Source organism: Cyprinus carpio, chromosome B3, assembly GCF_018340385.1.
Source record: "Cyprinus carpio isolate SPL01 chromosome B3, ASM1834038v1, whole genome shotgun sequence".
NCBI lineage: Eukaryota > Metazoa > Chordata > Actinopteri > Cypriniformes > Cyprinidae > Cyprinus > Cyprinus carpio.
In genome coordinates, this window is record NC_056599.1 from 10,888,747 (window position 1) to 10,911,731 (window position 22,985).

Here is a 22,985-nt window from a genome sequence, read left to right on the forward strand (position 1 = left end):
AGTGGTGCAGGGCGGCAACTTTCATTGCATTTATTCTACCCTACATAGGGCCTGTCAGAAAAAGCTCTGCAGCCTGTGGCCTGCTACCACTGCCAGCAGACGCTCACAGGAATCCTGTCAGCACAAACACACACACACACACACACACACACCCTCCCTTGCTAGCTCTGTTTGCTCACAGCTGCCGGGCCTCCTCAGGGTTCACACGAGGTAAAGATATGCTATATTATGCAACCGTGTATAGATTTTCCACCACTGGAGGTTGGCCAACTTCCTGCTTGCTCAGAGACGGGCGACGAGAGCTGCCGTGCTTTGTTCCTGCCAGCAACAGGCAGCGATTCCTTGCAGGACTGGTTGGCTAAACAGCACGGCGGGTCATGCAATGTGGCCGCGAGTAACACTCCACACACGGTTGTTTATGATCTACCGTCATTGCTGCTTTCTGTTTTCACGCAGTTCAGAAACATTCGCGCGCAGATCGTTCAGGTTGCCACGCTGCAACTTTTGACAGACTCTGGAAAAGAAAAAAAGAGAGAGATGCAGCTTTCCTCTTGCACATCCACACCCCCCAACTCCCAAGACAGGAAAAGCGTCTCTGGCTGGACGGTAAACTCGCTCTAGGTCACTTTCACACGCTGAAGAAATACCTCAGGGTGAAATGTGCGCAACGTTCCACTGTGAACCCATTTATGTTTTAGTTAATGATTTTTTGGGCTCAATAATCTTATCTGAGATGAGAGTTTATGACTGTAGCTCGTCAGAGGTCACAAACTTACTTTCTGAAACTCTTTGCGCTGAAGGATTCATTGCTTTTTTATTGCATTTAAGCAAATTTACATGAAAGCTTGTTTGTTACCTCAGACAAAAAAAAAAGTAAATGTGACTTTATATTCTCACAATTGTAACTATTTTTCACTTTTCCTATTTTGAATTTTTCACAATTGCAACCTTATTTCTTGTAATTTTGACGTTTTATCTCATAATTGCAATTTTTCAACATTTAGACTTTAGTTTTTTCAGTTGCAACTTCATTTCTCACATTTTTGGACTGAGAGACTTGAATTGAGACTTTATTTTTTTTATAAAAGTAATTTTATTTCTTACAATTGTAACTTACTGTGACTTCCTATCTCATATTGTTAACGGAATTTCTCACAATTTAGACTTTAATTCTTTCAATTGCAACTTTATTTCTCACAATGAAACTTTATTTATTTATTTAAATATAATTTCTTACTATTGCAACTTAATTTCTTGTAACTGCAACTTTCTATCTCATAATTGGAACTTAATTTCAAGACTTTAATTCTTTCAATTGCAACTTCAACTGCAACTCACATTGAGACTTTATTTTAAACACAATCCTCACAGTTGCAAAATCTCTTAATTCTATCTTTCTATCTAATAATTAGAACTTTATTGCTCACAGCTGACATTTTATTTCTCACAATCGTGACTTTAGGTGAGAATGTTGAGGTGGAAACAGACTTTCATTTTGTCTCAGATGTTTCTCCTGCAGTTCCATGGAAAAAATAAAAGTTGATAAAAATTGCTGACATCTACAATCAATTTTAAAGTACATGAATGACAATAGCATAAACGTGAGACTCTAGAAAATTCATGTGGGAGTATTGGGATCTTATTCTTGGAAATAAATATCTGAAAAGCAGGAGACATAAAAAAGTCATTGAATCTTGATATGAAATGCCATTCACAACTCATTTTTCTTCCCTTATTTGACATTCAGCAAGAAAACATGAAAGACAGGATTTCACTGGGAAAAGATTGAACAATGAAGAGTTAGAGTTACATACTAAGTGACTGAAGGGGTTGAATATGTTTTGTGATGTCAGCCAAAAAAGGAAAGTCATTTCATAGGGAGAGCAAGTTATTACATTTTGATGAAAGATTAAAATTTGAATTAATGTGCTGAAATGAGTCATACACAAAAAGTCCAGGAATGTGTATTAAAAAAGGTAAATAGGGTCAGTTTTGATTGTATGATAAATTAAATCACACTAACGTCTAGGAGAAACAGATGGGATACAAACAAGATCTCATTTGGGACTTTTCTTCTTATTCACAGCACAAAAAAAAGACATCTGGAACTCTCCAGCCAATCATATTCCTTGACAACCTAAACAAAAAACAGCCAATCACAACTGTCGCTGCCGAGAAGGTGTGACGCACATGTGTGGCGATGGGCGTGGCCAGGTTGAGAGGAAACGTGCTAATGTAATGCAGGTTGACTGTCAGAGGTTGTGTAGGCCATATGGGTTAAGAGTCAGGCGAGGATCTGGCTCACGTGGCAGCGTTTTCTCGCATGCGCTCTGTCTGTGCCGGCCCTGATATGTGCAGTCACCACCAGATTAACACGGATGAGCAAAGAATGCACACCTGCGTCTCAGGCGCTTAAGTGTGTGCAGGTGCGAATGTGTGTCCAAATGCATTATGCATGAGGGTGGAGTGTTTTAAATTTGTGTTATTCATTGACAAAAAGACACAAAATAGAGGAAGGAAATGAAGAGACCAATGGAAGTGGAGTTATATAATGTGCAACGGTGAATTTGTGTCTACTGGAGTTAATAATTCAGAACAGAATTGACAATGCCTTTTAAATTTCAACTGAATTAGATTTTAGCAATTATCTTAATTTCAGTTTGATTAGCAAATAGGATGCAGAATTGCAATTCAAAACCATTCTAAGGTAGAATTTTAAAAGTTGAATTTTTAGTAAAAATCATATAACTGTAACTAGAACAGCAAGACTGCTTAAAGTTTGGATGGACGGATAATGGATGGACAAAAACGATTAGATAGATGATAGATAGATAGATAGATAGATAGATAGATAGATAGATAGATAGATCCATCTTTGAAATATGATAAAAAAAATCAAAGGAGACAGATTTTTTTTTTTGGGGGGGGGGGGGGGGGTAATTAAATGGTTTATCTAAAAATGGGTTGTTTAATATAAAACCTATTTTATATTAGCCCAATATTAAATAAATAAAATAATAATTAATCACTATTAAATAATCAATAATGATTTAATATAAACCAAATTACAATACATTAATAAAATAATATTAAATCAAATTAAATAATTAATCAAATAAAAAAATCTTAATTAACCATCAAATTAGTAATAATTAGTTATTACAATTATTGCAATAGATTTTGGCCACATCACCCACTCTTTTTGACTGGTGTGCATGGTCTATATTAGAATCAGTGCATTTCAGAACTGCGTCACCCTTTTATAGCATCCCTCAGCAGGGTCATATGGCCTTGACCTCCGGCTGCGTCTCATAATAAGCATGTTGGTCTTAAATGTCTAAGGCGCTTGATCGGTCCCGCTGTGGTCCGTCATGGAGTGGCACTTTAACAAAAACAAAGTAAAACAAAGAGAAACTGATCTGCTCAGACAGAGATGGAACCAATGGAGCGCAAAGCCAGAGCGGGAAATTTTGCCTAGCAACACCACGAACCCAACCCGTGCCAAAGCTGGCATAGCCATCCGACGCAACCCATAAATCCAGCAAACCCCTCGCAGGGGAGTCCGAAACGCACACCATCCTACACTCGTAGAAATATAAATATATATTTCACAACGATGCCATAGGAGAAACATTTTAGGAACCTTGAAATGAACTTTAAACAAGCCAAGTGAACCATTCTCAAAAGAACCATTTTTTCTTAGAACATTTGAACATTCTAAAGAACCTTTTCCATTTTGAAAAAATGAAAAGGTTTTATGAATGTTAAAAAGAACCTTTATTTGTAAAAATTTAGACAGTTTCTTTTGCAAATGGATCTTGCGCACGTACGCAATGCACAATGCAAAATGCAAGATAGCGATCGCTCCATCTTTATGCCAAGCCCTCAAACAGCTGCTATGGGAACCCTTTAGTCCTGTTTCATGGACTGAGGCCTTCTCTGTTTTCACAAAGATGGTTTTGATCGGCTCCAACCGTACGTTAGCCGACCGTACAAAACCTACGTTTCACGGCTTATGCATATGCAAGCTAAATTATGTAATTTGCGTTCGAGTGTGTGTCCCGTTGCCATTGCAACTGCACAACATATCAGCAAGCACAGAGCCACAGTGGAGCTACGGGCACTGCCAGGCCAATGCCAAGGCCTAATCCATGCCAGGAGTGACATGAGCGAAGGGAAAGGGAGGACACACACACACACACACACACACTGGATATCCTCCTATTCTTTTGGCTGGAGACTCCCATGGCAATGGCAGTAGGAATCCATTCTCCACGGATACTGGGACAGCTGTGCAGATAGCAGATGAGAGCCGATTGGTTTGGGCCTTTCTGCATTAAAGCTTAAGATAAAAACTAGGTACTTTATTCTAGGCCGTCCTCTTCCGTGCCAGCACGCATTTGATCATCAGGCCGGCTTTGTGTTTCCCACCACCTAATACAGTGAACGGCAGAATAAAACAGCTCTCTGACACATTTATTACGGCCATTATGGACTGAAAATTTCCTCCGGTGTTTGTCTCTCTATAAACCTTGACGTGCTCATTTGAAGGCTCTTTTTGTATAAAAAAAAACACAAAAAATGACTTCTGAAAACATTTCTGCACGAGTTGAGAGAGTATGTGAAAAGTGGCAATAACTTCAAAGGGGTTATATAATGAAAAAATCACATTTATTTATTTATTTGTTTATTTTGGGGGGGGGGGGGGTTAAAATAGTATGACATATCATGTAAATACACTTTTCAGGCTTCTCAGGCCATTTATTGGAACTATACTGCAAAAACATCAAATTTTATTGGATTTCTGATTTCAAAAACCCAAATAAATTAATGACTATCAACATTTACACAGCAAAAATGCTCAAAATGCTCAAAAACTAAATAAGGCAATATATTTAGGGGAGCAAAGTTAGAAGTTTATGAATCAATCATAAAAAAAATGTAATCTGAAAAATGGGATGAAAATTCTCCCCGCACTTTGTACTATAGTTTGTCGTAAAAGTGAAATGCAATGAAAACAAAGTCAAATGATAGATTTATTTGCTGAAAATATTCACAAATGTTCTCTTCAATCAAAGTTCTAAATCTCATTTAAATTTAAAGATTTTGCATTGAAGTTTTCCTGCAATTATTGCTTTTTTTTCTGTGCATAGACTTTTAAGATACTGTTTCGCCCCTTTTTATTTGACCGACTTTGTTCTTATTCACTTTCTCTCCCTCTCTTCTTTTTTAACCATTTTTTTTTTTGTTAAAAAGTGCAGCTTAGACATTCAGCTAAACCTTCTTTTGTGTATAACGTAAGATGAAATGCCATTCAGGTCTAAAGTTAATGATGAAATTTTTCATTTATTTAAAAAAGAATAAAATTCATTAATTGGATTCAATTCCCTACATTTAAAGACAGAAAAAAATAATTCAAAAAGAGCATGAAAAATGGTCACGATGAACTAAATTACGAACTGTATAAAACTTTAACTGACATTGTAAGTGCACCTCGGGGAAATGAATAGGATATGATCCTGCAGTCTCTAAACACCGTTAAGGAATGTCTTTGTTAGTGGTATTTTATTATTGTTGACCGTACAGTGAGTGAACGGGAGCTTTGAGAGTCGGCTAGGGGACACGGCTGACGCCCCGTGAGAATGAATAAGTAAAAGGAACAGAGCGTCCCTGTGCCCGTCTGGCATTGTAACCATCCCGTCTCTGTGCCATGAAACCAGCTCAACTCAGTGCCACTGGACACCATTTGGTCAAACGAGAGACTCTGGTTTCACCGGCAGACTGCCTATCACATGAGCGCACAATACCACCACGGCCCTCTGAAGTGAAACGCAAGATCAACTAGTTGTCCTCTTCAAACGTCACTCCCGTGATCCGCCTGAAAATTTCAATGCGGAACAAAATCTTTGATCCCCGAACCGCAATTTATTAATTTAGCATTACTCGTAAGTGAAAATCACTGAAAACAACTGGGTGTAGAAACTATTTTCACTGAGATATTTCTAGAAAGAAACAGCAAGTAACATGACATTTTGAAGTAGAAGGACTGCAATAGTGTTTTGGATAACATACTTCTACTTCAGCATTTTTACCGTGTAAATTTCACAATTAAATATGAAGAAATAGCATTGAATTAAATGTGAAACTTTGAAGCAGAAACGCTGAAATAGTATTTTCTTGTACTCCAATAATCTTTTTGGCTTCATTAACAACTTTTTTTGCAATGTAATCAAGGGTCCAGCACAGCAAAATGATATAATTCATCAAAAACCTCAAAAATGAATATATAAATTATTGCATATTTATATTACATGCAGTTTCATTGTAAATTGATTCAGCTTTAAAGGAAATATTTACTTTATTATTATTATTTATTTATTTATTTATTTTACATCAGGATAATTTAAAAAAATGTGTGTAGACACATTGAAGACAAAAAAAAAAAAAATATATATGCAAAAAAAAAAAAAAAAAAAAAAAAAAATATATATATATATATATATATATATATATATATATATATATATATATATATATATAAATAAGAAATAGTGACTATAGTGTTCAGATGGTAATATCAGGCTGTTAAATGATTGTCATGTTCATTTGATATTTATATAGATCCTGTATCCTTTTAAAAAGCAATTATTTGCATTGTGTGGTCCTCCACTTAGGTTGGATATGCAGACTTTTGCCTTAAAGAATGGTAAAAAAAAAAATCCAAAAAAGCATGTTAATACTTATTTTAAATGTGATTTAAATAGTCACTGGTGTCTTAGAAAGGTTAAGAACGTAATGGACTACTGGCCCCTAACTGTGGTCCTGCAATGCTCCCTAATCCTGTGATAAAACCTTTAGAATTAGAAAAACAAGGACAAGTGAACAAATGAACAAGAAAGAATTCAAGCTTAAAGACACAGTTGCATGTGAGTGAATCAGAAAGTAAAAGACGATAAAGTTGTTCAAATCTGCAATATTCCTCAGACTGCGGCTCCGTCAGATTTGAATCCCGAGAGCAGCTGTTCCAACTCATTTTCCAGGCCCGGGGAGCGAGCTAAACCGGAGCATCTAGAGCGACTCTAGAGTGACTAAGTCAGGTTTGGGAGAAAGTTAAGCCTGTCATGGCTGAAGGGCCTCATCCATCTCAGCCGAGATTGTTATTGGGCCGAATATGTGCAGACATTCTTCACTACTGATTAAAGTTTTCTGAAGCGAAATACGAACGGTTACTCTTCAGTGCTGTGAAATTCAGATCTGGTTTTTGTAAGATGCATAACGGTCATCAAACTGGCTGTGAATCAAATCCTTAGGATTCATAAAAGTCACATCTGCTAGTCTTAGTGACTGGTTAATTAAAAGTTGATTGAAGTGAGGTATTCTGATTTTCTTCAAACAGAGTTGAACTACAATAATTGGTTTCAAAAATAATATTATATTAAATTTATTTTAAAATGTCCAAATTAGTATTTCACTTGATTTAGCCATTTTGTTATTATTATTAATATTATTTATTTATGTATTTATTTATTTATTGGTATTGGTTGAAAACTTTTGATTATTGTCTGGCCAATTAAAAGTTCCAAAATCAAGACATTTTTTAATTCAGCAAAAACAAACAAACAAATACATAAAATATGTATCTCATTTAAAAAATCCATCAATAACTGTAAAATTTTGAAATATTATTAAAACATAAATAACAGTTTTCTACTTGAATATATTTTAAATATCTAATTTATTTCTGTGACGCAATGCAGAATTTTCAGCAGCAGCATTTTCTTTCCAAAATGTAATTATTCCAAACTTTTGACCACCAGTATATATATTTATTTTTTTATGTGTGTAAAACTGTACGCAAACCATTATATCTGATGTGCAGCGTACTCTTGACTGGGGTTGAAGGTTTCTGAATTCAGATACTGAAATATCCAGGAGTGTTAATGACTGAGTGTGAGCTGCACAGCCAGGTGTGACCCTGCAGCTGTATGTGATAATCTCTCTCTCTAACACACACACTCTCTCTCCTTAATTATACAAAACACAAGTACATAATTAGATATCATTTTTGATGTCGACCCTCATTTTCGGCACAAAGCAAATGAATTGAATTCAAAATGACCTTCAGTGGCCAGTAACATTTCTTTACTAAATAAAAGGAAACTCATTCGGTATCATTACGATCATTTAAATAAAAAAGTATTTTCCTTACAATGACTCTAGTAAGTAGCAATTTAAACTTTTAGGCAGGAAAACGTAAATGAATAGGATAGCATTTTTGTGACATTTCTGTGACATAAATGTTACTTTCTGCCACTTAAAACAAAGTAATAATCCTGTTTGCCATTTGTTTACATCAATTAAAGTATATTCAGATCTTGAACAGCATCTGATCCACCTGATCTATAACCAGTGCATTTCTATACGCTGCATTACGCACCAGTTCCTAAACTCCTCATGGCACTTGTTCAATCAGAAAAAGCTTTGTTCAGTTACTCATTTCACTTTTTAATTTACATTAAACTTCATTAATGACCTACCAGGCCTGCATTTCTTATTCACAGCCACTAAACAAGCCAAAATGTAAATCTGTTCGTCAGACGTGAAGCTACGAAATTCAAGTGCAAACCTGGAGACACACAGAACGACACACTCTCCTCTCGCCGAGCAAACACTCTCCAAAACACCTTTTACATTTATTACAATACTTATATAAGTAGACTGATACTGTTTCAAACTCTGCTATGAATTGCTTTTTAATTAATGCAAGAAACAAAGACCAATGCATCAGATAGATAGATAGATAGATAGATAGATAGATAGATAGATAGATAGATAGATAGATAGATAGATAGATAGATAGATAGATAGATAGATAGATAGATAGTCTAAATGGACACCACATAGTTTAATATAAAACCCATTTATAATATAATAAATAAAAGTACAATCATTAATATTTAATATAAACCCATTTACTTTAAAATAAATGAATTGCTAAAAAAATAATAATTGCTAAAATAATAACTTTAAATAGATAAAATAGTAAATAAATTACAAAATGTCACTTTCTCTGTTCTAACGCATTTAATTGAGCCAATAAAAGCTTGAAGTCATCCAGTAATATAATCATAATATTACATATTTGCTTTTCCAGTTGCGACTGACCCAGTGCCGTTGTTTTCTCTGGAGCAGACACAGGTATGATTCAGTGCGATATAAACAGGAAAATATGTCAATTTCAGACCCAAGAGATAAATCTGTTGCAGTCCGCCTACTAAGAAGCCACCTACACTACAGTAATGTGCACATATCATATCAGACATACAGTGCCTGTACATAATCATACAAATACACTCAAAAGAATGCCATATATTTTTGAAGTCCTTTTCAGTCTCAACATGTCCATTAAATTACAGCATAATTCCTAGTTCAAATTGCACTGCTTCAATCAATTAAGGAGCACGGCTGTGCACAGTAACTATTGTATTTTAAATGGGAAACAGGCCGGCGCTTGCATGCCCAAAGAAAAACACACGCTCCCTGGTTCTACAAGCGTGCGGTGGGGCCTTGGAAGTAAAATTGTTTTAATAGAACCACTGTAAAACGCAGGAATGAATTACACATGACACAGAAATATAAACAACTGCAGCATATGATAGAGAGAGTGCACTAACTCACGCAGGACAACCTCAGGAACAATCGGGAATTAGAGCCAGCTACGTATATTGCTGAAGACAAAGAATCTCTAGAAAGCAGAGAAAAATAGCCGGCAGACCTGTCAACTCTGCGCTAATGATTGTGAGTTTAGAAACACGCGTAATGAATGAGAACTTCTCTTGGTTTCTAAACATGATTGAAACGGCAAATCTGAAACACCAGATTTGAAAGCTGTGTTTCTCAGTAAAAAAAAAAAAAAATGCATGTAAGTCTTTAAAAAGCATGTTAGCCGTGTGTGTGTGTGTGTGTGTGTCTATATGTATATTTTATATAAGAGCATGCACAAAAACTAAACAGACTTTTAAAAATTAGAAAAATATAGAAACATAAAAGTATGAAATAATCAAATGTAATATATTTAGTAAAAGTTTGATATCCTAAAACAATTTATGGCAAACGTTTTCATGCTAGAGAAAAAAAGTGACCCTGAAACAGTTGACTGTCGCACATGATGTGGCAAAAGATGTAAAATACATAAAATACACCTACAGTATGAACATGCATCTATGCATAAATAATTTAAAATAAAAAAAGCCAAAAATAAAAAAAAAAAATTCAAAAATGCACAAAATAAATGAACATAAAAACTCTGAACAGTATTCAGTTGTAAAACAACTAATAAACTACTATGAAAATTAGAACATGAATTAACAATGTAAGGCATACATTTGCAGCTCTTATACGTTTGTAAACACTTCAAGAAACTATAACTTATGTATAAACAGAAGCTTTCAGATTTACATTAGAAATACAGATTTTACACCAGATACATGTAAACCAAGTTACAACCCCAAAATGTCTCTAACTGTATTTAACTAATTTCTCAATCTCATTTGATGCATAAAAAAGGCATTTTTCATGCATGTAAAAAAATGCACAAGCATTCTGAGTCCAGATCAGAAAATCTGGCAAACTGGCATTTTGGGGCAATGATGGCGACTTTTGACTTTTCCCACCAAAAAAATTCAGAACCAACATTAAACACTGGACTTTCCAAAGCCCGCGCGCGTCTTACAATCTCTCCAAGTGAAGCTATTCAGGGTGGGACGAAGAGGGAAAAAAACGACACGAAGCGCTAAACTCGCAGTTCAAGGTCTATCTATACATATCCACTCCTCCTCCCCGGCGCTCCTTTTATATTAAATCGATTTCCAGCGAAGCGCCATTTTCTGCCCAAACCATGAGCACTGAAAGCGCGTAAAGAAGGTCAGCTGGAGACGTGCCACCAAACGCGCGCTCTCGCACTACAGAAACAGTCCCGCGGTCGACGGGAGCAGCTGACACACGCGTACGCGAATCACTCAAGCAGAAGAATAAGGAACGCTTTACCTGTGTGAGGCAGTATGGAGAGTACATGCTTATATGTGAGATGCGTGACTGAAGCGGGATGGAAGTGGCATTGCCGTCCCGCTCTCGCTCACTGCACGCTGCTGTAACTCCGCCTAAAGCGGAGAAAGTGAAAGCTTGCACAAAGTTTTGCGAGGAGAAAAACTTTCTCTCTCTCTCTCTCTCTCCCTCCCTCCTCTCTCACTCTCTCCCTCTGACTGAACGAGCGTCTTTGAGTCTGACGGAAATGCGTCTCAATGAGTGTAAATGCTTGTGTGAACTCTAGATGAGGTAAGATTTACTCAGTATAGCGTAGTAGAGTCGAGTAAAAATCTGCCTCATGTGGTAACTTCCACATTATCTAGACATACGTCAAATATATGCGTAAATCAACCTAACTACATCAAGTTACACCTTTTTTTTAGATGATACATTTTCACCTTTTACATTAATGTTTTATAGATCATAAGTTGATTCTAGATGCTAAAAATGTCCTGAAACTAAATATAATTTAAAATATGCAATATTCATATATGAATGGACATAGTCTGTCAAGCATGTTTATGACATTTCTAGCGCGACTTCAATGTAAATTAAATCACTGATCTGTTATATTATATATAGAATGTAAATATTATTATTATATAATACAAACTGACATACTATATATAATGTATAATATATATAATAAAGTACAATTGTTAAATGAACTATTTTGGCATGAAATGTTCCTTAAAAATGCCTTAAAACACACAAATATAAAAATGGGTATATTAAAAAAAAATAATGTAAAGCTTAAAAATAAATAAATAACAGATTTTCTTATGTAGGATTAAAGACTTAGTCTTAAAACATACAAATGTTAGAATGGGTATATTGGTAAAAATGTTCAAATAAATTGAATTTAAAAAATGAAGAAAACTTATTGAGATTTGATAGCTAACAAATAAATAAATACCAGATTTGAACAGATTTTCTTATATATGATCAAAGACTATTTTAAAATTCACCAATTTAAATCTAGCCTTTTTTTCTTTATCTTTCTTTACAAACATTCCATGTTTACTAAACTGCTGCATATTAATTTATCTTGACTACTATTATCAAATGTGAATATGAATATGTTAAATACGCACACACGGCATGCATGAATAAAGGAATGTGTTTTGAACCAAAGATAAAGGAAGGTTGAATAAAGGAATGCATAAAGAGTTTTTTTGCAATGGCATGCAGACATTCTTCATAAACAAACTTTATGCACACTAATTAATGAGCAAATGAAGTAAAAATAAAAAGTGAAAAAATGCTATTGTTTTTGTTCATTTGCCTTAGAAAGATCAATTTAATGTTAGTAATTAAAGAGTAAATATATAGCCTATAACTGTGTGTAAATGACTGTCAAATGCATTGTACTCAGTGTTATATTAGCTGTAAAAGACACAGACTATCACCTGAACTACAGCGCTTCTGCACACACTGTAGTGAAAGTACAACATTTAGAAACTTCTAAATGAATGCCTTGCAGAACACATGAAAGCAGTGAACATTAAGGCAAGAGCAGGCGGCGAGTGGAGGTATAGAGTTTTGGAGCGTGTCCCTGGGTGGGTGTTTTTGTATTTTTTTTTTTTTTTTTTTTTTTTGGTGGGGGTGAAGTCATTGAGCAGAACCGGAGCTGAAGGCTGGATGTGCCACCGGAGGCCTGGAGATTTATGAGGCCTGTGCAGTTCCACCGCAAGCCACTGCAGGAGAAACAAAGAGAGAGCCGGCACTGTGTGGCCAATTACAGCCCTCTGCCAAGGGATCCAGGGAGCGACGGAGAGCTGGAGACTGCAGATGGGAGGAAGCCGGGGGAGTGAAGAGAGAGGAAAGTGCTCTGCGCCGCTTCAGGACGACCACACAGGAAACGCATACCTGCGTGAATCATCAGCGCTTCTCACCAGTTACCTTATGTGACCTTTGACCTGGCATGTGTTCATGAGTACCTCGCAAATAACATGTCCTTAAGCACTTAGGCTCAGCATTTGAGGTTCAAATTGATAGATTTATAGAAAGGAAACGTTCACTTACAGTAAATCATGCAGTGTCACATATTTAAAGGAAACAAAAGAAAAAGAAAGATAGCACTTTACCCATTAGTTAATGCCTTACATAAAATTATCTAACAATAAACAATTAATTTCTGACAGTATTTATTAATCAGTCATTAATTAGGTTAACATTTATAGATTTATAAAAAGGAAACATAGTTTTCACAATCGTTTAAATCACCTTTTGTCTTTTATTATTATTCTTATTATTATTATCATTAATTCAAAATATTTATTTATTTATTTTAATATTTATTGATTTAATTATTTCAGTTCACATAAATGGTCCAGTAGTGTTAAAAATGCAATGCTTTAAATGCTTTAAAGCAAAAATATTCACAATTAATATAACATTTATACATAAAAATGTAAATAATAATAATAATAAAAAAGGTAACTACAAAATGCCACTAAATAACATTAGTTAATGCATTAACTAAAATTACAGTGATTTTTTTTGTTGTTGTTGTGTTTTTGTATTTGTTATTTTTTTTAATAGTTTACACTATTTTTAATCACCTTTTTACTATATATATATATATATATATATATATATATATATATATATATATATATATATATATATATATATATATATATATATATTTGAAGTTCACTTAAATGGTCCTGCAGTGTTACAAATAAATATATGAAAAAATGACATAAAATTTATTTAAGAAATAAATATGAAATAGATAACATTAACATTATTAAAACAATTGTTTAATGTTAGTTCATGCCAGCTTTATCCCATTAAATAATGTTAACAATGCCCTAGTAAATGTTAAAATTAAAAATTAACTTAATAAATATGCTAACAAATGAACCTTAGTGTATAGTGATACCATGAAATTCATAAACATAAAAATGTAATATAGTTTAAAATGCAGTACAGTATGTCACATTGCAGGACAAATTTCATGTCAGCTACCCATAGACAGCTTGTGTTAACAAATAATGTTAGTCTTTTTGGAACTAGTAAACTGCTGAAGTGCATGAAAACAGGTGGATTTAAAATTGAAGGGAATTTCCTAGTCTTTCCCACTCGAGATCCTGAACTGATTTGTAACAAAATGCCACAAAACCAGTTCAAAGGCCTGCAGTGGTGAGAGGAGAGGAGGTTTCTCCAAACCGAAGGAACGTCATGCACGACGTGATAGCTTGTGTACCACCTCTCAGTGTGCCCCACAGTTAGTGGTTTGAGTGGGTACAAGACTGCTAAACTAACACATGACAGAAGAACCACACGCTAGCAGTAAATCAGCAGCTGCTGGATATCTTTACACAGAGCATTGCATGTATACTCACATTTACTTATTTGGCAAATGCAAAGGTTTTTAGATCATTTGTACGTAGCAATGCAATGGGCTGGAAAATTTCCAGCAGTTTTCCCAAAATTTCCCCAAAAATGTCTACCCTTTGCAAACTTGTATGCCTGGATATCAAACCCATGACATTTATTTGCTTTACCAGTTGAACTGCAAGTGAAATCTTGACTTGTTCTGAGATTCGAGGTTTATATATTGCATGTTTATTTTTGGAGAATGATGCTGAAAATTCAGCTTTAGATCACAGAAATAAATTACATTTTAAAATATACTCACATACAAAACAGTGGTTTTAAATCACAATAATACTTCACAATATTACTGTTTTTACTGTATTTTTTAACAAGCAAATGCAGCCTCGGTGAGCAGAAGAGAACTTAAACTTTGAGCAGTAGTGTGTGGGAAAAGTTATATCATCCCTAACTTTGCTGTTTGCATGCATTATTAGTTGTATTTTAATATTTGCATTTAGCATTGTTTTTTTCTCTCTCTCTCTCTCTGCTGTCACATTTTGGGTCAAAACCCACCGGTTTAGAACCACTGATTCAATATGAGGTTCATAGCCAAAATACTAATTCACTAACTACTAAGACTTTTAATGAGCTGCTGCTGGTTTCTCCACAAACTAAAAATAGAAAAGCACACTGCTATAAAAATCAGCAGAAAATACAGCCAGGCCCTCCTTTTCCTCTAAATGAACTTGACGGATGATATCGTCTGACACATTCCTGATATCCAACGTGGCTATATTTTACACCTCAGCCCCTTCTGTACTTCCAGCCAATCGCGTTTCATCATTTTCCCTCCATTTCTGCGACCGCCTGCTCCCTGAGACGCCGGAGCAACCCAGATTTTTTCTCCCCAAAACGTTGGCAAAAGCGATCTGCTGGAAACGAGGACTAGAAAAGCGGCTCCCAGCTCATTAACAGTCTCATTTTCAGTCATCCACAGACTCCCCTTCCCATCTCTCCATCTCTCCGTCCCGCCCTTCTGTTTTTATGACCGTTTTATTTCACTCCCATCGCTGTAAATCCAGCACGCTCGCTGGGTGGAATTTTAAAAGCTGCACTTCTTTCTGTTTTTTCTTCGCCCTCCCTTCCTTGCAGTCCTGCCCTCATGTATACTTCTCATTTTATAGAAGTATGCACGTTATAATTTTCATTTCCCACAAGAAAACAGGCTGTGGTGGAGTTATGAGACTCACTTTCTGCACACTGTTTTTCTGTGTTTCACTGCATATGCATATGTGCATATGGAAATAATAATCATGGTTCCAGTATATTTTGCATTGATTCTTTGACTCTGTAAAGTCAATAACAATGCTGAAGCAGTAATGGGGTAATAATCAGACGTACCCTGTAGGAATCCGACACTACGAAGCACTCTGGTATCCCAGGACCTCTGGACGGGTCTTCATTTACCAGAAACGGTTCGGTGGCCTGAAACATAATCAATAACAGTCATCAGCATTAGAATCACAATGCCTTTGCTACTTTTTGCAATTCGCTCTTATTTCGTGGCAACTATTTTAACAGGGTTGCTCATTGTTTGGAGGTTTAAAATCTTCTGATCATCTTGTAGGTTTTTCAGATCAATGTTTGAGATTCAGGGTTTTTAAAACACAATCATGGTTTTTTTTTTTTGTGGTTATAAAACTTTTAAAAAGCCCTTAAATGTTGTGCAGATTTTAAAACCTTTAAAAATAAAGCCTTTTCTACTACTTTAGGGGAATTTAAAGATTTTTGGACACTAACAAGAATGTGAATAAATAAACACACACACACACACACACACACACACACACACAAATATTTCAAATATACAACTCATCTTTCACCTTTTTTATGTTTATACAGTTTTAATAAATGTATACAAAATCTACATGTAAATGTAAATATTTAAAAAATAATTAATAATATTTTTTACATGTAAAGTACATCAACAGAAGTATGAATTCCTTATTTATTTTAAATATGCATATATATTTAGATATTATATTATTTTATATTTTATGTGTGTGTGTTAAATCAAATCAATATAAAAACAATACACAAGTATAAAATATAATATTAATACTAATATATAAGTAAATAAACATACAATTACTAATTTAAATTAACTGTAATTTTAAAAGAATACATATACTATTTAATATTTAAGATATTATCTTATTATATACAACTATGATTATAAATACAATTCATCCCTCATCAATTTCAAATTTAAAAAAATAATGATAAAATAATTTATTTATTTGTATTATGTTCTAATAATCACACAAATATTTAAAAAATACAACTCCACATCATTTTTTATATTATATATTTACACATTTTGAATTTTTAATAAATGTATTTTATATGCCTTTTTGTACTTACATGTAAATGCAAATATTAAAAAAAGAATAAAATATTCATACATAAATATACAATTATGAATCTTTTATTTTAAACAGTAATATAAAAACATAAAACAACAATAATAATACATAACATAAATACAAAAACATATAATAATTAAATAATCATATAATTAATAAAAATTTAAATAAAAAATAAAACTCTTATTTTAAAAATTAAAAATTTAAGATTTAAGACATTATTTTATCACAGCTAATTTTATTATAAATACAACTCATCCGGCACCTATTTTATATATTCATATGATCTATTTACATTTATTTTATATATAAATACACATAAACATATACATATTTCAACAAATATAGACCAGAATATCACAGACACTTGGTTGACTCTTTTGGCTCAACACCTTAGCAACCATCACAGCAGTGAATTTTGCACAGGCAAACGCCACACTTCAGAAAGAGTCAAATCTGTTGTGAAAGTCGTGAGTGAACACACCACATGTTGTCCAAACTTTGTGCCGGCCGTGTGCAGTGCTGGAGTCAATCTTAAACTCAATGCAGCTCTGCATGCGGTGCACAGTCAGACCAGACGCTCCAAACTGGTTCCCGTTCACACCTCCTGACTTCCCAGTATATCCATGACTTATTCAGCACAAACCTCTCACACAGTGACGCGACCGCCAAGGTGGATTGTGTTTTTTTCTCTCAGAGTGTCGTGCCCATTCATCCCAGTTCATTTGTATGCTGGGAGCCGCGCTGACTGGGTGTGCAGAACTGAATGAGACCCCATTCCAGTTTGTCCATCAGTAGGACGATGTTAAATCACACAGTAAAGCCGGGGGCAAAAGCAATGTCTGTTCACACAGTGGCATTATGGGGCAAGATGTCTATTTTGAGTAACGTGATTAAGTAGTACACAAAGGCCCAGACTGAAAGATCTGCTGCTCACAAGTTAATCGTGATGAGACTTAATGGAGAACTCAGTTATTTCTACATGAAGTATCAGGATTGTCTTGGATGCTTCTCCTAAAATTCCTTTAGAAATAGACAAAAATGTGACTCCAACTGATATACAGTAAACACACAGAGCTCTAAAAAAAATATTTCATATCACATCATCTAAATTACAAATACCTCTGAAGAATCTCCCAGTATCCAAGATGAGGAGAATTCCTGTATATATATATATGTATATATATATAATATAGATTAATGCAGCTGAAATTGGAATATTTCTTTTTTTAACTTCCTTCGACCTCTGAAGAATCTCCCAGTATCCAAGATGAGGAGAATTCCTGTTGTCCTTAAGAAAAAGATATATACTGTATTCTAATGCAGCTGAAATTGGAGCAATCTCTGCTGCACACATTCCCTGGATTAAACCTGTCTCTAAAATGCACTCCTATAAAAATACATGCAGCACTAAAATAACAGACGCATAGATGTGTGAGTGCGCGCGTACACGCACACGCACACACACACACACACACACACACACACACACACACACACACACACACACACACACACACACACACAATACTATAATAGATCCCAGACACTGGCTAACCAAAATGTGGCTGCAACACCAGCTATTCATATCCACAGCAATGAAAGGCTGCATACGCTCTCGCTTTCTCCTCTCACAACACATCCATAAGTCAAAGCGCTTAACTAAACAAACTGTAGAACGACAACTAAGACTCAACCGATCCAACTGGTTGTTAGTTTCAGAATGTGTGCACTCTTAAAAATAAAGGTCTCAAATGCGGGTTTTCACAGTGATGCCATAGAAGAACCATTTCAGTGAACAGCTCTTAAAAGAACCATTTTTCTTAGTGTGAAGAACATTTTATATATATTTATATATATTTATATTTAAACCCTTTCCCCAAACTTTAGTGGAATGGAAATATTCCACAGATGTTAAAGGTATAGTGCCCCCAAACATTTTAATTCTGTCATTGTTTTCTCACCCTCAGGTTGTTCCAAACCTCTATGAGCTCCTTTCTTCTGTTAAAGACAAAAGAAAATAAGATGGTAACCAAACAGTTGACGGTACCCATTGACTTGTTTTGTATTCAGCAGAAGAAATTCATGCACAAATAAGTGGAAAGTCAGTAAAAGAGGACAGATTTTTCATTTCTGGATAAACTATTCCTTTCAAGGTTCTTTATAAAAACCTCAATACCATTAAAAAAAAAAAAACTTTATTTTTTTAAAGAACAATTAGATTTACATTTTATGAATACTTTAGATCTGCTCAAATCATTAACCATAAGTATAATCAACGTTTCATTTATTTGTGTTAACTGTCCTCAAAATCATCATATATAAAATACTCTGTCAAACTGTTTTTCTAATAGATAAAAGCGATGGACAGAGAAACAGGGGCAGGTCAGACAAAGTGACAGATGAGTCCCTCTTTTCCGCTCGGTTTGCCTTCACACTTTAAAGTAACATGGTTTGTCTGAGTCTACACTGATTGTTTGATGTAGTTCCCTGTAGATCTGTCCCCCTTCTCCCTCACTGTGGATGTTTATGGAGCGTGGTACTGTATCAATTAAACATGCCACTCTTTTCTATATATACACAACATATGCCTGATCCATATGGCCAGCCCTGAGCGAAACCGCTCCCTATAGGCCCTTCATAATTAACTCTTGAGTATCAACACAAACATATTCAGAGGCGAACGATGGACAGCCATATTCAAAATGTCTGCTGATGGGAAATGATGGGCCTGTTACATTTCATGTCTGCTCACAGGGGATCCCAAAATTGCCCTGCTATGAAGATTATAGGTAGTAATGCATAATGTAAACCTGTATCGTGTAGCAATCACAATAAAAGTGTGATGGATGTGAGTGATATGGGACATGTTTGTTTGAAAATCATGGTAGGAAAGAAAAAAAAAAGTAGCCTACTTAACAAACTATAATCAGTATACTATAATTGTGGTTGAACCGGTTGTTACTTTCAGAAAGTATAAAAACAGAAACTTGCTAAATGGACTAGATTTTTACATTTACTGTACATGAGAAAATATGAGCGTTTCTTGGCATTTTTAGTTGTTTTTCAATATCAAAATCTTAAAGGGATTGTTGACACTCGACAGTAGCCATTGACTTCCATAGTATTTTTTCCATACTATGGAAGTCAGTGGCTACTGTCAAGTGTTTGGTTACCCACATCCTTCAAAATATCTTAGAAATAAACTGGAGACTTTGCCGAAAGTTAGCTTAAAAAAGTGCAAATGCTCCTGATTCTTTAGTGTGGCTAAAGAAACGTTTGGGATTTCTCATGCTTCTGAAAATAATCCTAATTGTCTTTATGCAAAAATAATAAAAAAAAATTTTTTTTGGTTGAAATGAGACCAAATGTTTTGGTAAGGTTCACGCTTGCACGTTCATATACTATAACTTTAACTTTACAACAACTCAAATTAAAACTATCTTCACGATATCCCTCTTTACATCCTAATTCATGTGTTCACAGATAAGAGAAACTGACAGTCGACAGAACTTCTACATAACTGTTAACGCTCTACAAACCCAGGTAACATGGCAGACACATCAAAGCCGAGCGAGGGAGGGAGGGGGATTTGTTTTTTAAAAGCAGCGAGGGGGGAAAATATATGAAAGCAGAAATGTATGCCGTGTGAATGCTTGCCAGGACCACTTCAGGGAGAAATGCTGGAAAAATGTGATATTTCATACCTCCATCTCTAGAGGAGCCGGAGAGAGCGAAATGAGCGCAGAACAGGAGTAATAATGAAGCCGAGGAGGAGGGTAGGCTGTCAGATTGCTTATTGTTTGTTTTCAGAGCTGTTTGGGCACTAAACATTGATTCTGTCAGCACAGGAACTGCAAGCCAGAGTCGTGTCTGATTATGGGCTATTATACAGGATGAATCATTATTTTACTACATTAAATACAACAATATAAGATATTTTACGTTTTTAATGAAATGGCTTGGTAGCGTTAGTGGAAAAACTAAGGCAGGGGAGTGACATTAAAAATAATTAGATTAAATTTGTCATTGTCTGAAGACAATACACGCTAACACGATGCGGTGTGTGGTTTGCCAGGGGGATGCTAAGGTGTTTTGAGTTCCTTGTTTTCTCCTCGTTTGCTAGGAATCTTTCATGGCCTTTAAACAAAGAAGTTTTAATGCTTATTGTTAGAGGTTAGAGATGTCGTAACAACACAATCTGGACACAATAAGCATATTTCTCCATCGATGACCATTTAAAATCAGCCCTGTATTCAAGTGTTTCCTCTCCTGCAACAGTTTTGAATCAATGCAGTAGTTCCCCAGTTGCTGTATCAGTGCCACAGCAAAAAAAAAAAAAAAATTTAATGCAAAGCAATAAAAAGAACAGATAATATGCAATGTTTTTCTGATGTTTTTACATGTATGCTGAATAGAAACAATATAGCTTACAATGTGACCAGTAGAGTCTGATTCGCAAACAGATCAGTCATGTGCCATTTTTGCCAGTTCCCCTTCAGGAACTTGAGCTGCATTGGAAAACGCTATGGGAACACCTTAAGCGAGGCCCGGGGAATGGCGGCTTCACCCAGAGGTGGTGAAGCAGATATGGAGAGTTTCTGACCAGGCTCAGGTGGACTTGTTTGTGATGGCTCTCCATGGGAGATTCCCATCAGGAGGAACCTCCTCTCTCAGGCGGGGAGCACCATTGTTCACCCCGCCCCGGAGCTGTGGAAGCTGTGTGTGTGGCCCCTGAGGGGGCACAGGCCAGAGTCCTGCACGGGTCCATTTTTGGAGACCCGTCCCCGCCCGTACCCGCAAAGTTCAGCACCAAATCCGACCCATCACCTGTGATAATATCAAAATTAAATCCGCACCCGCCCAGACCCATTAATATTTGCCCCATTACCCGATCCGTGCCCGCGATAAATCACACACGCTAAAATCATTCCAATTAAAGTGCTTTATTTTTTATCTCGCACCTCTCTCAACATCACAACAGCGTCATGAATGGGCTAATGAAACAGGCTAAAGTGCACTTTGTTTTGCGTCATTCAAGTAGCCTACCATCGGCAACTAAATAGGCTATGGAACCTGATAACTATATGCAAATAGACCTATTAATGAAAAAAAAAAAAGAACAAGAAAAAATACAACCTGAGCCTGTCACTCACAAACAATAGCCTTACTAGGCTACAAGAAACATCAACAAAAGTCGCACTGTCGCAGTGGTGGTGACGTGATGGGTCAAATGTCATATCGTTGTTGCGGATATGTAATGGTAATTTAGACATACAATTATTGCACACACTCCCCATAATCGCTACTACCCTCCCGCAACCACTTAAATACCCGCAAGCATCCCTGCCTATGAATTTTAGGAATGTCACAATCCACCCGTTTTAGACACTTTTATACAGGTACCCACGGGTATCCGCGGGTACCCGACCAGTTGCAGGACTCTAGCACAGCCCATAGCTACTGGTCTCTCAACCAAGGATGTTGAGACCATTTTCCAATCCAGAACTCCCTCTACGAGGAAACTGTAGAAGTGGAAACTTTTAACATCTTGGTGTGGGGACCGCCAGCTCTACCCAGTTAACTGCCCAGTTTGTACAGTGCTGGAGTTCCTGCAGGCCAGTTTCTCCACAGGGTTGACCCACTCCACCTTGAAGGTCTACGTGGCGGCAATAGCAGCCTACCATGCCCCTCATGGTGGTCAGTCTATGGGCAAGAACCCACCAGTTACACGTTTCCTCTGCAGTGCGCTGAGGCTGATGCCTCCGGTACGAACTTGTGTCCCCCCGTGGGACCTGGCTGTGGTGCTAGAGGCTCTCTGTAAGCCTCCTTTCGATCCCATTGGAAGATATTTTTTTATTGTTTCCTCTCTATAAAGACTACCTTCCTTCTTGCTATCTCTTCTATCAAGAGAGTTGGTGACCTTCAGACCCTCTCCGTGGCCCCCTCTTTCCTAGACTTTGCGCCCGGATTGGCCAAAGCGTTTTTGTACCCCAGGCTGGGGTATGTCCCTAAGGTCCCTTCATCTGCACCACGGCCTGTCATATTCCAGGCCTTCTGTCCTCCTCCCTTTCGGGAGCCTGACCAGCAGAAGCTTAACTGTATGTGTCTAGTGTGAGCACTAGGCACATACGTCCACAGAGCTGC

At 36.0% G+C, this 22,985-nt stretch overlaps 1 protein-coding gene across 18 annotated transcripts in view; it reads right to left on the bottom strand.

Annotated features, from left to right (window-relative positions):
- The window catches only part of nfixb (nuclear factor I/Xb), a 152,865-nt gene that overhangs the window by 113,562 nt on the left and 16,318 nt on the right, over nt 1-22,985 (bottom strand). For 17 of the 18 annotated variants that reach the window (XM_042719616.1, XM_042719617.1, XM_042719624.1 and 14 more), the window contains exon 2: nt 15,814-15,897. In XM_042719616.1, the coding sequence (XP_042575550.1) occupies nt 15,814-15,897 (84 nt within the window). Of the gene's footprint in view, nt 1-11,046; nt 11,197-15,813; nt 15,898-22,985 lie in introns of those variants that run through there. The other variant, XM_042719620.1, reaches the window with a different exon arrangement.